Raw genomic sequence first — 14222 nt, 5'->3', positions numbered from 1 at the left:
CCTGCTGCAATAGGTACCGCCTGAGTTGTATCAGAGCCCTGTTTTCTCCCATCAGCTTTTTTAACTGGCTCAAGGGCACGAATGATAGTGGCAGGGCTGGTTTTATGAGAAGCGCTGGCATCAACTAACCACGCTGGTTCTTTGTTTTTTTGCAGGCTCTTCACAAGCAGTAGCAAAGCCTTCAGAGCTTAACAACCTTAATTTGGTGAGAGCTTCACCAGCAGGAGGGTCCTTAAAGCAACTGAATGTGCTTCCTGAAATTTCCCCAACACTACTGGATTTGCAGAGCGAAGCAGGAGTGAAACAGGCTCTCCTGTCCAACGGCTACGCGCCCAAGCCGTGCGACTCCGTTCATGAGTTGAAGCCACCGAACAGATCGCTGGACTGAGACGACAGACTGCCATGTGCAAATTAACAAACGTGCTAATTTTTTTTATTTTATTTTTTTTTTGCACAGAGTATATAGGCTACTTACTTCTACCTCAAATCTTGAACTGATGACCTGTCAAAGGCAAACAACTGAGGTATGAGAAACAAGCTTGTATGGGGAACCAAACTCCTGTTCGAGCGTCATCTGTTTGTACATAGTTTAAAACTTCCCTGAGAAGTATGAAGCGTTCAAAAGTTGACTTGCATATGAAGCACATAAATGCAAGGGATTATTGTGTAAAGAGAAAAGTATTTGATACAGTTGTACATAAGAGTTTTCATATATAAATATATATATATAAAAAAATATATATATATCTTTTACAGAGGCTATTTTAATCTTTAGTGCATGGAAAACTGAGTGAAATTTTACAATTTTGGCAATATTGTTTTCAGTATCAGGTTGCTGTTAAACTTTGTGAGAGAAATAATTCTGGTGCCTTAAATGCATAAGCAGAACTTCAAAAAGCCAGACTGTTCCAAAGGGATTGTCCTCTTTTCAATGGAAGTTCCTTTAAATCAAATATCAATTGGGTTACTTAGCACAAATTTCCTTCCCCTTTGAAATTTATTGCACTTGACACATTTAAACAGAGATCTTCAACTGTTTCAAATGAAGTTTATAGGGAAAAAAACACATGCAGTGAGGAATTACATAGCAACCTGATTTTTTCCTGTTGGTGGAAGAACTTAAATTCCATTACTTCTCAAAACTGCATAAAAATTAGTATTTGAACTGTGAGATACATTAGTGGACCACACAAGAGGCACTGAATAATTCAGCAACAGTGCAGAGTCCTAAAACAACCAGACAAAAAGGCTGTCGTGATTAGTGAGCAGTCATTACCAAAGTAAATAGCTCACGCAGTAAACTGTGGGGTGGTCTCATATATTGCACTGTTGAAAACCATCACAGCAGAAGGTGTTATCTGCCCATATATGCTGTTACAGCACTGATCACCTACAGAGCTAATTGCAGAGCTTTCCCCTCCCAAATGGTTGCAGCTTTACCTGTATAAGGTGCATATAATGATATACAGCCTGGCCCTGTTCAGAAGGAATAACCTGTGCCAGTATAGTGCGTTTTCACACCCAAAAAATACATCTGTTCTGGAGGGGGGCGGACTTGAAACCATAGAGCTGTTTTGACAAGAAATCTAAGATCACACTCCTAAGATGACAGCTGTACCGTTAATTCATCTGATACTTTTTTTTTCCCTTTTCTTGCAACACAATATTACGCTTTCTTCTTGAACACCATTACCCCCATCTGCAGCCAGACTCTTTACATGACAATACCCACTTCAAATGAATTATGCTGCTTCGTATAGCAGTTCTAGGCTATTCAGAAATACATTCATTTAGAAGTGAAACTGTCTATTTATCCTTGGAAGTTCTCTGTTAAATGGAAATATCCCAAGTATTTTTTTCATGTGGTCTCTTAAGTTCATCCATGAATGGGGGGAAAAAGAAATACCCAGATTGGTCAAACAGATCTTTGTCACTTCTAACTTCACTATGATGCTTTTTATTTATAGAAAGGCTGCTTTCTGTTGGTGTTGGTACCTGTGGATGGAGGACTCCCTTCCAGTTACTTGTAATTTGAGTTCTGCTAACGTAAGGTTGCTAACTCTGGTGACGACTACTTTGGGGGAAGGTTTATTAGGGGGGTTTGTTACTTTTTTTTTTCCTTAGGAGCAACTCAAATGCCACTTCCACTGAAGCCGAGTCTGGTGGAAATCCACCTTTGCTAGTGCTGTGGCTCAAAGCAAGCATCAGAGATAAGGGCAGAAACATTTAATTCTCCATTTGGATCCATCGCTTCGGGATCTGCCGGAGTGCTACCGTGCCTGTGGGGTTTCAGTAAGCAGTTACGTGCTGCCCTGCATCAGGACAAAGGGGCCCATTCGTTTTATCACAGGCTGGTCCTGTCCAGCCTTCCCTTGAGGAGCCACCACCTCCCGTAAGGGAGGGACCGCTCGCTGCCGCCCAGCAGCGGAGCGCGCGTTTCGCTGTCGACTAGCCAGCTGAACCTGACCTTGATGAAGCAAGGCATAATTCAGCCAGGTACCTGTCTGTATCAGTTCCTGACTGTTGACACGTTTGCACTTTGAGACAGGTGGCTAATTATGTTGAGTGCCAAGTTTACTCAAAGCAAAGGAAATGGATGTTAGAGAATTATAAACCGAGCGTAATTTTCCTTTTACTGAAGGGAAAAGTATGCTTCGGAACCGACTCGCAAGGTGAAAACAGTGGAACCGGGGACAGGGGGAAGATGGGAATGAATTAATTGACTCATTTTACTGGCGGAAATGTCATCACCATTGCAGGATACAAAGCATATTTGCCACATTAACATTGGAAAATAATGTTTCTGAATAAAGTTAACTGCCTAATGTTATGACTTCCACTAAATATGTGAATTTGCTGCTTCTAAGAGGCAATGTGAAAGAGGAAGTATTACTTTTGTGTACAAAGTTATTTATTTATTAGAAAATTTGGTACAATGTTGTACATTGAAAAACATGTAAGATATTGAAGTGTCTAACAAATGGCATTGAAGTGTCTTTAATAAAGGTTCATTTATAATATTACAGCTGTTTTGTTGAGAGTGAGCTTTTGGGAGTTTCAGTTGAAAATTAAATAAAATTCTAACCCATTGCTATACTCTTTTTCTGTCTTTGACAAAAAAGCAGACTAATTGCCAAAATACCTGCTCGTGAAATTAGACTCACGACTTCAACCTGCCATCCTGTAAATCAGCAGGAGACTCTGGCAGCCTGACTTGCGGATGGGGTGGAATTTGGGGGCTGTATTGAAAGATGGAATAAAGAACTCGTAAGAAATACATTTCTAATATGTCAGCTTGCTTAAGTATCTGGCAAGTACCCTTATCTTGGCACTGAAAACAGACCAGATGGGGTGTGTGCTTGTGTGTGTAAGTATGTAAGAAAAATGGGGCCAGGATAGCACCAGACTCAGCTGCAGTTGTGAACACCTCTGGCTTTCTCAAACCCAAACCCCACCCTGTATGGAAATTCCAGAGGCAGCTTTGGAGATAAGCTTGAATTCTTCTTCTAACTAAAAATCTCGATTCAGTTTCTGTGTATTTAAAAAAATAAAGTATTTCCTCATTTCCTCTCCCAAATTATAACTTTGGGTATAAAGCAGATTTTCTGAGACTACTCTGCTAAGTCCCTTAACACATGTAGGAGTTAGTTAGTTAATTTTTTTTTTAAAATGGAAAAGAAAGAGCCTTTAAGAGGCTGGTGCCTGGTCTGAGATTCAAGTTTTGTTATTCCATTGTAACGGGGTAAAATTAATTTTTTTCAAGTTTTGGTAAACTTGAAATAAAACATTTCTAAAACTCAAGGCAAACAAGCAATGCGGGAAAAAACAAACACATTTTTAGGTCTTCCCACGCCCATAGTCCCAAAACTAACAGTGTCATTTTCAGCCAGATTAGACAAATCGGTGTGTGCAGAACCGCTCTGGCCACCAGCTGGGAGTCTCACTTGCCTGGTGCCATTCCCGGGTGACCTTGTCCTTCCTGCAGCGGTCTGGGGTGCGGAGCCAATCCATCAGCACACGGGAAGGGGAAGCGCTTGGGGTCAGTCTCTCCTCCACCACTATGTCAGCTAAAACAATTTGGCTACTTGTTTGGGGTTTCAGTTTTTAAAATACAAAGCAGTGATGAAAAAAACTGATTATGCAAATATTAAGTAAAACCAACAGAAATCCAGCATTTGGACCCAAAGACTGAAGCATGATTATTTTCAGCTCAAGTAATTAAATGCACCAACTGCAGTGCTAACCCTCTCATCACGTTTAAAGAGCTTTAATAGAAAATATAACTTAGCTTTTAAGACAGAACAATAAATCATCTTGCCCCCACCCCCCAAAGCCCTTAAAATTGCTTCAGCTATATATAAACTTCATAAGAGACAACCTTAAAAGTGGCAGGAAGCACTGCTACACCGTGCCATGAAAACTGGTAGCATTAACCAGCCAATAGGGGACTTGGCTGAAATTCCCCATTTTAATTCAAGATTATTTTTAAGAATTATGTCCTTTGTTCTGTATGTTTTACTTGTTTGCCAATTACTTTCTAAGTTTTTTGGCCTCAAAAAAGTCTTATTACTATGTCATGGGATGACAGGGTAATAAAACATCCAGCCTTAGTAAGTAAGCCCGGCCCATGTCTGTGCCTGAGCAGCAGCCTGCGCTCAGGCTTCGCACGTGCCCTCCGCGTTGCTGCACTAACCTGGTTTGGCATTCGTTCTCCGTCGCCTACACCTGTACGTCTTCCTAACGGGGCGAACAACCTCAGAGTGAAATCGCAGCACCCCAGGGGAGCACGTCATCACAGGTACGACGTCAGTTAACCGGGAAGCGATCGCGATGACCTGCGAGGAGCGCGCACGGACCGGCAAGTGCACGCAGGCGGTGCCGACGGCTTGAAGCCGACGGTCTCGCCGCCGCGATGGCTGCACAAGCCGGGCTCCGCCGCCCCTCTGGAGCCTGACCGCGGGGGGCTCGCGGTGCATCGAGGCGTCCAGCACCCACCCCCTCGCCCCCCACGCGAGGAGCCCCTCGGCCTGCGAGCGTCGCGGCTGAGCCGAATCATTTCAATACGGCCTTTTCACCAAGCTCGCCCCTGCACCGTTTTGGCCGCTATAGCTTCTAACGTGAAAGCAACAGCAGAGGTTTGCGCTGCCTGCCGGCGGCCCCCTGAGAGCCCTCAGGATCCATCCATACGCCAGCAGGAGAACTCGCACATCTCCCTGCCCTGCCTTCCCGCGCTTCAGCATTTCCAGCCTCCTGCTCCTTCAGCTGCTGAGGGAGGAAGACCAAAAGGCGGCAGAGCTGCATGTCTTTGCACAAGCGCAGCTGTAAAATAATACAAGCCCGTGCTTTTACTGGAGAAATGTGAGTCTAATTAATAAAGCTGCACTGGCTACCACACAGGAATGCTTGCTGAGCACCTGTAGGTATAAACAGGAATATAAACTTCCACAAATACAGCTCAAATCAGAAACAAATGGATTATTGTCTTTTACAAAGAGCTCTCCCAACCTGGAATACTTTCAGTGCTGTTGGAGGGCAGCAGGCTGTAACTCTATCGGCCGCTTGCCCGACCAGTAAAAGCCTCCCCGCATTACGAGGCAGGTGCCACTGAATTATGAAAACTTGCTTTATTTCAGCCTCCCCACTCAGCCCACGATCTGGAGGTTTGCAAAACATTTCCCCTGCAGGAGTTCTAATAAGGCCTTTCTCAGCAACCGTAATTAGCTGTTTACCCCCCCCCCCCCCCCCAAACATTACTTTTTTGGCACAGCTCTCACAATGACCTCACTCACTTTCCATGCAGGAAAATTTCATGTTTGGGAAATTGGATTATTGGAGGATTTACTTTTCTTTAACAGCGAAGGCAGCTCTCAGCCTGCTGAACAGCTGCTGCGGCACGGCGAAGGGGCGATCGGAGGAAGGCTGCCTTCGCGGGCAGACGCCGCCTCCAACTCGGCGGCTTCTCCAGCTCTTCGGTGGCCACCGGCAGGACCGGCCAGGCTGGGTCAGAGCAGCAGCTGGCGAGTCTTCTCGTATGTCCCCAGGAAGATGAAGCCTCCCAGGCTGATGGCTGCCATCCGTGGGACAACACCTGCAAACAAGCTGAAGGCGAAGGAAAGGCGGTTTCAGAGGATGAGTGGTGAGCAGATGCCGCATGGCTGGCTGCAGGGGCTTTGGAAAACAAAGCCAAGAAAAATTCTCTCTTGCTGTTTTCTTAAATCCCACCTCACTGCTCACTGAAGGAACCTGTCTGGACTTCCCTACCAGAGTACTCCCAAGCCTTGTGATTTTAACCCCTCTCCACACTCCTCACGTGCAGAAGCAAAGGTGCAGGAAGCTATGGGCCACATTGTGGGAAGAAGAGCTCAGACACATCCCCACGAAGGGCTGCAGGCAGATGGGAAGCGTCCCATCCTCTGCCACCACCATCCAGCCTCGGCAGAGGGACCCCCCCTCTCTCTGCCAGGAGCTCTCCCACCCCAGAGACAGCCCTGCTCACCGCAGCGGCTCATTCCCAGTAACATACAACAGGGGCCAGCAGGGAGGGAGCAGGAACGACTGCGTGTTCAGCCACCACAATTTTTAGGTGCCCCATCCTAACAGTTCTTGGAAGTTAACAGGAAACTCGTGCAAAGCCAATTGCTCCACACATCTAAGCTCATAGTTGGTTTAACAACTCCAGGATAGGCCAGCGTATCCTCCTGGAGGATTACAGGCTTCCTTCGTTGCAAGCAAGGATTAAACATTAGGCTCGAATCAGTTTGGCATCCCCCCACTGATCTATCGCCCGCTCGGCGGGATCCCTTCGCAGCACAATCTGAGCTCCGTGGGGACGCTGTTGTCCTTGGCTTTTTCCAAACGCTGCATGGTCCCTGCTAGGAGCGTGTCCACAGCGGGACAAGGTGTAATTCCCAGCGAGACCTGGCTGCGCAGGAGACGCACGCGACCCCAGGGCTGCTCAGGAGCTCTTTGCTCCCTGCCGGTGCCCGGCTACTCACGCTGCGCTGGGGAAACCTCTGGCTGCAATAACTCTGGTTTTCGTTGTAATGAGCTTTGCTAAGGAGCCTGGAGCACACAGGCAGATGGAAACATTTTATGGCTTTACTAGACAGCAATTGGGTCTATTACCATAATGACAGCTTTAAAACAGAGTAATTTGTACAAGGCATGTATGGACAGAGTGCTGATAGGGTAAATCCTATGGTGCAGCATCTCTCGCGAAACACACACCATCCTTCTCCTGCCGAATTAGGCAGCCCTCATTACAGAAGCAGTGGCAGACATTCATTTATAGAACAGCCCACTCGAGACACAGCTATTACACAAACAGGGGCAGATAACTGAGTTACCCAGAAGCTGCATCCCTGGCAACCTCTATTACTAACCATCACTTCCAAGAATCCTGGCCCTGCTCCCCCCAGTTTCCCTTTCCCACCTGCCATCCGTGGCCTCTCCAGTCCACGCTTCCTCCATGGACTCCTTTCTACAGCAGGAGCAGAGCTGAGCAGCTCCAGGGCTGCCCCAAATCCAGAGAGCTGAGCTCTGCTGCAGGCCTGATCCAAACTGCTCCCCCCACACCTGCCCTCATCCACAGATGAGATAAATTGGGGTTTTTTCTGCAGTTCTCATCAGAAACCCCTCCGGTGGGCACAGGTGTGCTGCCTATTAGTATTTGCTATCTGTTCGCACAGATTTCACCTGGCACCCTGCCACTTCTCTCTCCTTGCCTGGGTTTTCCCTTTTGCTTAAGCAACTTTCTCAGTTACTGGTCGGATCCAGCACCGAGGGCTGGAGGGCTTCACCCTCACCTTCTCATCACCGACAGCTGCAATCGATGCACAGCATGTCAGTGACTGGCAAAAACCAAACGCAGGCTTTCTGGTACAGACACATCGTGCTCTCTCCAGCCGTGCGAGGAATGGCTCAGCAGGAGTCACAAATCCGGGAATCACGTTTAAATCCCAGGGCAAAGCCTGGCACCTGCAGGTGTTAAACCCGCACCATGTGCCCTCCCCAGCCGTGGGCATTGCCCTCTGGGGTGCAGGTCTTCGCTTCAGGGTTCCCAGCCCAGCAATACACCTAGTCCCGTGGTCCCAGCAGCAGAGGTGAAGTTTTTGGGCGACTACTTGGCAACCCAAAGCAAATTCTTTCTCAACAGAGACTAACTGGGACCCCTGACGTTACCTTTTGGAAAAGGCACTGCAGGACCTGGGCACAGCACAGAGGGGCCAGCGCTGAAAAAGGCACCGTGTGCTTGGCCATACATAAAACCTCCGTATTACACTCTGGACCAAAGAGGTGGCCACAACGAGAAAAAACAACACTTTTTATCTGACTACAGCTTTGCACTGAGCTCAATCCTGCGGGCAGGTTGTGTTTCACAAAGCAGCAAGCCCTGGGCGCGGGGGCTGCTTTTGCCACTCGCATCGGCGAGATCCAGCTCCAGAGAGTGGTGTGGTTAGTGCCTGCCATGCCATGTCCACCCCGATCGGGAAGCTCATCCGTGGAACGGGATACCTGCTGCAAACCACCAGCTCTGTCCCCAGCTACATATGAGCTGGGACAAGGTATCTCACCAGATTTATCAAATAACCCTTGTCTTTCTCACCAATGAGCTATGAAGCTTCAGCCGGGCTTTCAACCACCACCACCTCCTTGCACGAAAAGCAGTCAGACAAGATGTAAACCTGCTTTCAGGCGAATGGCTCACCTACCCTGCTGGCAAGAGCAAAGAGGCGCACGGATCCGCTCACCCCATCCCTACCCTACCTCCCGCTGCAGGCCTGCCTCTCCCCGGACAGAAAGGGATGTGAAATTTCTTGGCGTGAAGCAAAGGGATTTACTAGGTGCAGACCAGGAAGCTCAGCCCTGCTCTCTGGTTTTAATAAGGTGGCAATAAGCAACGCGTCTTTCTGCCCTCAGAATTCCTCCTCTTCAAGTATGAGATTTATTAGAGGAGCCATAAATCATTTCATGTTGCAACTGGCCAAAAAAGCCCGACATTTTTATTGTTTTTGATTAATAGATTTATAATTGGCAGCAGGCATGGCAGCCTCTGCGTTTATTTTTCCCAAGACTTTCTTCCTTTTCCTTGCAGCTGACGCAGCTTGGCCTCCTTTACATGTTACTTTTTCTCCAGATCGCTTATTGTTTTGATTTCAACTGAATTGTGTTCCTTTTGGTCCTAGTCCATGGGTACTATCTTTAGGCAGAGTTTAATTCTGGGTTGTTTAGAAAAGGGCACTGCTGAAACACCCTGAAAAGAACACAAACATACATTTTTATTTTCTGCTGTTGGCTGGGGAAAGGGGGAGGTTTCCCCAGCCAAATCCATGCCTCTTCACACCCTTCAAAGCTCAACTGCCATCAGCAGCAGACGTGGCCTCACTTCTCCCCGTCCCTTTCAAAACATGCCCTAGAGACCACCACGCCATGCAGGACCCAAAATCATCATCCACCGCCACATCACCTCGTCACCTCAAAAAGAAAACCTGAGACAACCCATCTCTGAGCACTGCCGGGGGGCACAGCTGGACGTCTTCCTGGAATCGGTGTTCAGGAACTTCCTGCAATTTGTTTTGAATTATTTCCCACATGTGTAGAAAGAGGACTGAACTTTTTTTTATTAGTTGAGCGAGCAGAGATCAGATGTTAAGAGAAAATCATCTCCCGCAAAGCTACGATGTGCATGCTGCTTCGAGCAACAGTTTACAAATGTTAAAACAGCACCCTGAAAGTATCGGCCACATCAAGCGGATTAAAAACCTATGAGAAATTACAGTGAAAAGCCCAAAGTAAAGCTTCCAAAAAACCCCCCCTTTCTCTTCCAGGCCAAGGGCAGGTGGGACACGAGCCCTACCGAAGGAAGCACAACCTGAACCTTACGGACTGGAGGAGTTAAGACATATATTCACTATGAGTGGCCAATAACTGGTATGAGTCACGCACTCAAACAGAGCAAGGTAGCATAAATAAAGCAGGTGTCTGTAAAAATCAGTAAGAATTTATAAGCTCGTGACACCTCAAAATGTTCTACAAACGCTAGCAGAGGATTTTTTTTGTCCACAACACCGCTCCAAGGTCAGAAGAGCAATTACTCTGTCTCAGGACTGGGAAAAGTGAGGCAGTAAAGAGACTGGATCGACATCACCCGAGACTTCCACAGCTGGTCAGAAGAAAGCCCAGAATATTTCTACGCTCCAGCCACAGCAGGAAAGCCACCAGAGAGCTGCTCTGCAGCTGCTCAGACTTATTCTTTGCACTCAAGCCTGTCTCAGAAAACTTGCATTTTTGCAATGACTGCCTCACTGGAGAAATCCAAGCGGGCATGTGCTCAAGCCCAGACCTGACAGGGGGCTCAAAGCACAAGTCAGGGAGCACACGGCTCCCTTCCTTCTGCTTCAGCTTGTCCCTACTGCTGGCACCACACTGGCATCACCTGCTCCCATCACGCTTCACAGTAAGAACAGTGAATATAAAGGAACGGAGGAGACCTTGCTGGTGTTTTCAAATTGGTAGGAAATTGCCAGGAGGAAAAGACATTCCGTAAGGGACACGTGGCTCCTATGTTGGCCTTCCCTGACATCTCAGGAGGGGTGATTCACACACCTCAAGATGAAACTGTGGTACTCACTGCCACAAGATGCGTATGCCTGAAGTTTAAATGGATACAAAACACAAACGCACACATTCATGCAGAAAAGTCCATCACAGATTATTAAACACAAAGCCACCCTCGCCTCCGAAGCCTGGAACTAAGCTTAGAGATTCTACCACGGATATACTCCAAATAATGCCCGGTTTCCATGCTCTTCCCTGGACATTGCTCCCAGTTAGTGCTAAGGCGAGGACACCAGATGCCCCTGGAGGGACTTGTTCTTAGCTACCTGACAGCTGCTCCCTGGCCATGTGTAGAGCAATTAAAAGCCTTTTCTGTATGACAGTATTTAAATATAAGCAGACCAGCCTTTCCTCTCCCGCCCCCTGACACATACAGAGATACGACATCTGAGATGTAGCATGTCCTTACCCCGAAAAGCCTTGTGTCCTCCAGATGCCACCGAGGGCGGTCAGAACATTTCCACTAGCATTGCTGGAACCAGCCTGCAGCACAGAAAGAGAAAAACTGGAAACCACTGGCAGAGATGTTTAGTTATTTCCTGAGCTCCCTGTCCCTAGTTAGTGCTACATTGCAGGAATTACAGACATCCTAATGACCTCCTTACTCCAAACACAGGCAAAAGCTCCTTGTCTCCAGGAATAAGGCAAAGGGCAGAAAGGGAAACTGAGGCACAGAAGAACACAAGGATCACTCCAAGGTCACGGAGCTGGTTAGTTTAGAACTGGGTATCCAGTCCCTTCTGCACTACACTCAGTTCTGCATCCAGCAGCTGACACCGGAGTAAGACGTTAATAAAAACTCACTCTGAATGCACCAACAAGTGACTTTGCTGCTCACTGCAAGAGGACAGCAGCCTTGAGATTTACTTAAAAAAAACCCAACATGAGTAGTGTACTGCATGTGAAAATTGCCTTGAATGCAAAACAGAGGACAAACAGCAGGACTACAGACAATTACATTACATGGGTGATCTAGTTAGTGTGAGATGACTAATATAAAGATGCTGCTTGAATGGTCTCAGAACACCTCAAAGCACCATCATTCCCTCACCAGTGTTGACCTGGCTGCTCAGGACAGCAGCAGATATAAATGAAACCCAGTTCTTACCATTTTATCACCCACACTATCCAAAGGCAAAGAGCTGCAGCAGGTACAACACCCAACAATGAGGTACACACAACACAGCTAAATGGCGAGCACAGATGTGTGTGGCTCGACTAGGAAGGTGCATGTCATCAACAAGAAACACCCCTGTACTGAGGGACATGAGCAATAGGGTAAAAACCACCCACAGAAACTCCAGGATGCCTGACCTTCACCAACACAACAGCTCTTTGCAGGGCAGGGAAAGGCTTTAGGGATATCCACCTGCTGAGGTCTTTTTAGCTATGTGGCTGCTTAGCTCTGCATCAATGAGATGATTATGGGAACACTAGACTTACTAGCAATTTAACTACTTACTAAACTTACCAATCTGACAAGCAATCTTTCTTCTGCCCTGGTTGGCAGATGTAAGCCATCACAATCTGTATGGCTTAAAATTTTAGGACAGAAAATCCAGTGCCAAGCCCTCCTCAGAAAAGACACACACACACACTCAAGCTCCTCAAAACAACAGAGGAATAAATCCCTGACGAGCAATTTAACTTTGGGTGTCTGACTCCGCAAGGATATTCTCCTAAAGACACTGCATGAGACTCTGGAAGTCTAGCACAAGCACAAGCCCTTCTCAGACAGCTCCTTTGGGAAAGGATCAGAAGAGCAATGCAAGGAAAGGAACGCAACAATTTCATTAGTTCTGCATGCAGTACCTCTTCACATCTAATCCTGCCTTCGAGGACAGGAGCAGAAATCATTATTAATAGGTGCTGGATTTCATTCTGTAATGACCATACAGAAACGCTGGAACTACCCAAGCCATTCACCTGCGTGTCTGCTGGCCTCCTTCGCTCTTACCTTTGCCAACATAATTCTTGTCTTCGCTACATCGAGAGGTGTGGTGACTGCAGCTGCAAATCCACCTGAGTGAATTAAAATACCAAACACAAGTGAGACATTGTTGGGTGAGTATGAATGCCACACTGCCTATAACTCCCATGGCTGTGATCAACACTGCTCCATTATTAATGCCTACAGCATGTTTCCTCACGTCAGAGTCCAGGTACGTCTGTCGAAGGTCTGTACACAGAGTGTTTTATTCCTGTGTGTTGACTTAAGGAAACAGCTCTATACTAGTTAACTGTAAATCCAAACATGCCCATTGAGATCACTGTCCTTTTGTTTTGGGTTCTGTGCACATAGGAACATATGAAGGTCATAAGGATAACGGATTCCACTTCCAACATCTACAGACAAGTCTGAAAGGAAGAACCTGCTTGCTCATTTGCAGAGACAGGAAAATAAGCCAGTCACACTCTGTTCTGCCTTGAGAATTGAAGTCTGACCATTCAGATGCTAGAAAGACAGAAAAAGAAGAAAGATGCCCTGCATCTGAAACACACATGCAAAGCTATCCACAAGGTACAGACAGACTGCATCTGGACTTCAACTGTTAGACCTGAGACTGTTTCAAGGAAAAAAAAAAAAAAAAGACAAGCCAGCGTTTGGGACGGAGCTCATCTCCAACGAATGAAATCAGCTCCATTTTGGATAATAACAATGTGAAGCTGCCCAAGGGTCTTTGGAAATTGTCAGAAGTCTGCTGCTGCAAGTGCCATCTTCCCCTCACAGGCATTTTTATTTTCTCTAATCACTCTCAAACTTTACCCTTGGAGCTCATTACTTTCACTTGGAGCAGCCAGCTCAGCTGGGGCTTTCCTCCTGAAAGCCAGAAATCTTCAGCTTATCCATCTGCATGTCTCACCCAAACATGTGTTTATGTCTGTCTCCATATTCCAACCCCGTGGCTGCAGCCTGGCCTCTTGTGCTATCAAGGGACCAGCTTTGCTGCTTTTTCTCCCAGGATCTTATTCTCTTTGCCTTATTTCCCCATCCTAAAATTAACTCCAATCTCTCTCTCCCTCCTCTGTTCGCAATATTTCAAGCAAGTAATTCATGCCGAGGAAGAGCCAAAGTGAAGGAAACTTAAATAGGAGCAGCTCAGCAGTAAGTGAAGGAAGAAAGGGAGGAAGAAAAGAGAGAAGGACTTGTTCTGAAATCTCTCCTCCTTCTTCCTCCTGTTTTTTTCACTGGAGCTTGCATAAATCCTGTATCTGCTACAGCAGGGAACAAAGTGACTCCAAAGACTGAAGCCTACACAGTACCCAGGGAATAAGCTAAAAATAATCTATTTTCTGTTCCAAGTTTTATGGAATGTAGAAAAATTGATCTCTATTCTTGGGATGGGAGAGGGGAAAAGCATTTCTTCTAAAATCTGTAAAGTAATGAAAAAATCCGTCTTCCCCGCTGGTTTGTGTTTTTACCTGCATCTCTCTCTCTCAACCACCTTAGCTTTAACCTGTTAAAACCCTGCTTTATGTTGGAAAGGAGGTTGGGCCAGCTGGCACCCTACGTTGACTTCTTACAGTTAATTAAGGAATGTCCCATGACAGTTCAGGAGATGCAGTAAGGCACATGTGCAGTCCCCTGGATCTCAAACAAGAAT

At 46.6% G+C, this 14222-nt stretch overlaps 2 protein-coding genes across 10 annotated transcripts in view; one reads left to right on the top strand and one right to left on the bottom strand.

Annotated features, from left to right (window-relative positions):
• LRIG1 (leucine rich repeats and immunoglobulin like domains 1) overlaps window positions 1-1764 on the top strand; it is a 94471-nt gene extending 92707 nt beyond the window's left edge. Inside the window, exon 19 of the mRNA XM_049826073.1 lies at window positions 156-1764. Within this exon, the coding sequence (XP_049682030.1) occupies window positions 156-388 (233 nt within the window). The 3' untranslated portion in view covers window positions 389-1764. The remainder of the gene's footprint in view (window positions 1-155) is intronic.
• SLC25A26 (solute carrier family 25 member 26) overlaps window positions 1-14222 on the bottom strand; it is a 171758-nt gene that overhangs the window by 77080 nt on the left and 80456 nt on the right. For 5 of the 9 annotated variants that reach the window (XM_049826084.1, XM_049826086.1, XM_049826082.1 and 2 more), the window contains 3 exons: window positions 12575-12639; window positions 11027-11100; window positions 2892-6099 (listed from right to left, as the gene is read on the bottom strand). In XM_049826084.1, coding sequence (XP_049682041.1) covers window positions 6003-6099; window positions 11027-11100; window positions 12575-12639 — 236 coding nt within the window. In that variant the 3' untranslated portion in view covers window positions 2892-6002. Of the gene's footprint in view, window positions 1-2891; window positions 6100-11026; window positions 11101-12574; window positions 12640-14222 lie in introns of those variants that run through there. The other 4 variants (XR_007509249.1, XR_007509248.1, XR_007509250.1 and 1 more) reach the window with 4 other exon arrangements.

The sequence above is a fragment of the Accipiter gentilis genome, chromosome 23 (assembly GCF_929443795.1).
Source record: "Accipiter gentilis chromosome 23, bAccGen1.1, whole genome shotgun sequence".
NCBI classification, from domain to species: domain Eukaryota; kingdom Metazoa; phylum Chordata; class Aves; order Accipitriformes; family Accipitridae; genus Astur; species Astur gentilis.
Note: the sequence above shows the minus strand (reverse complement) of the source record. Positions and strands in the feature narration are given on the sequence as shown.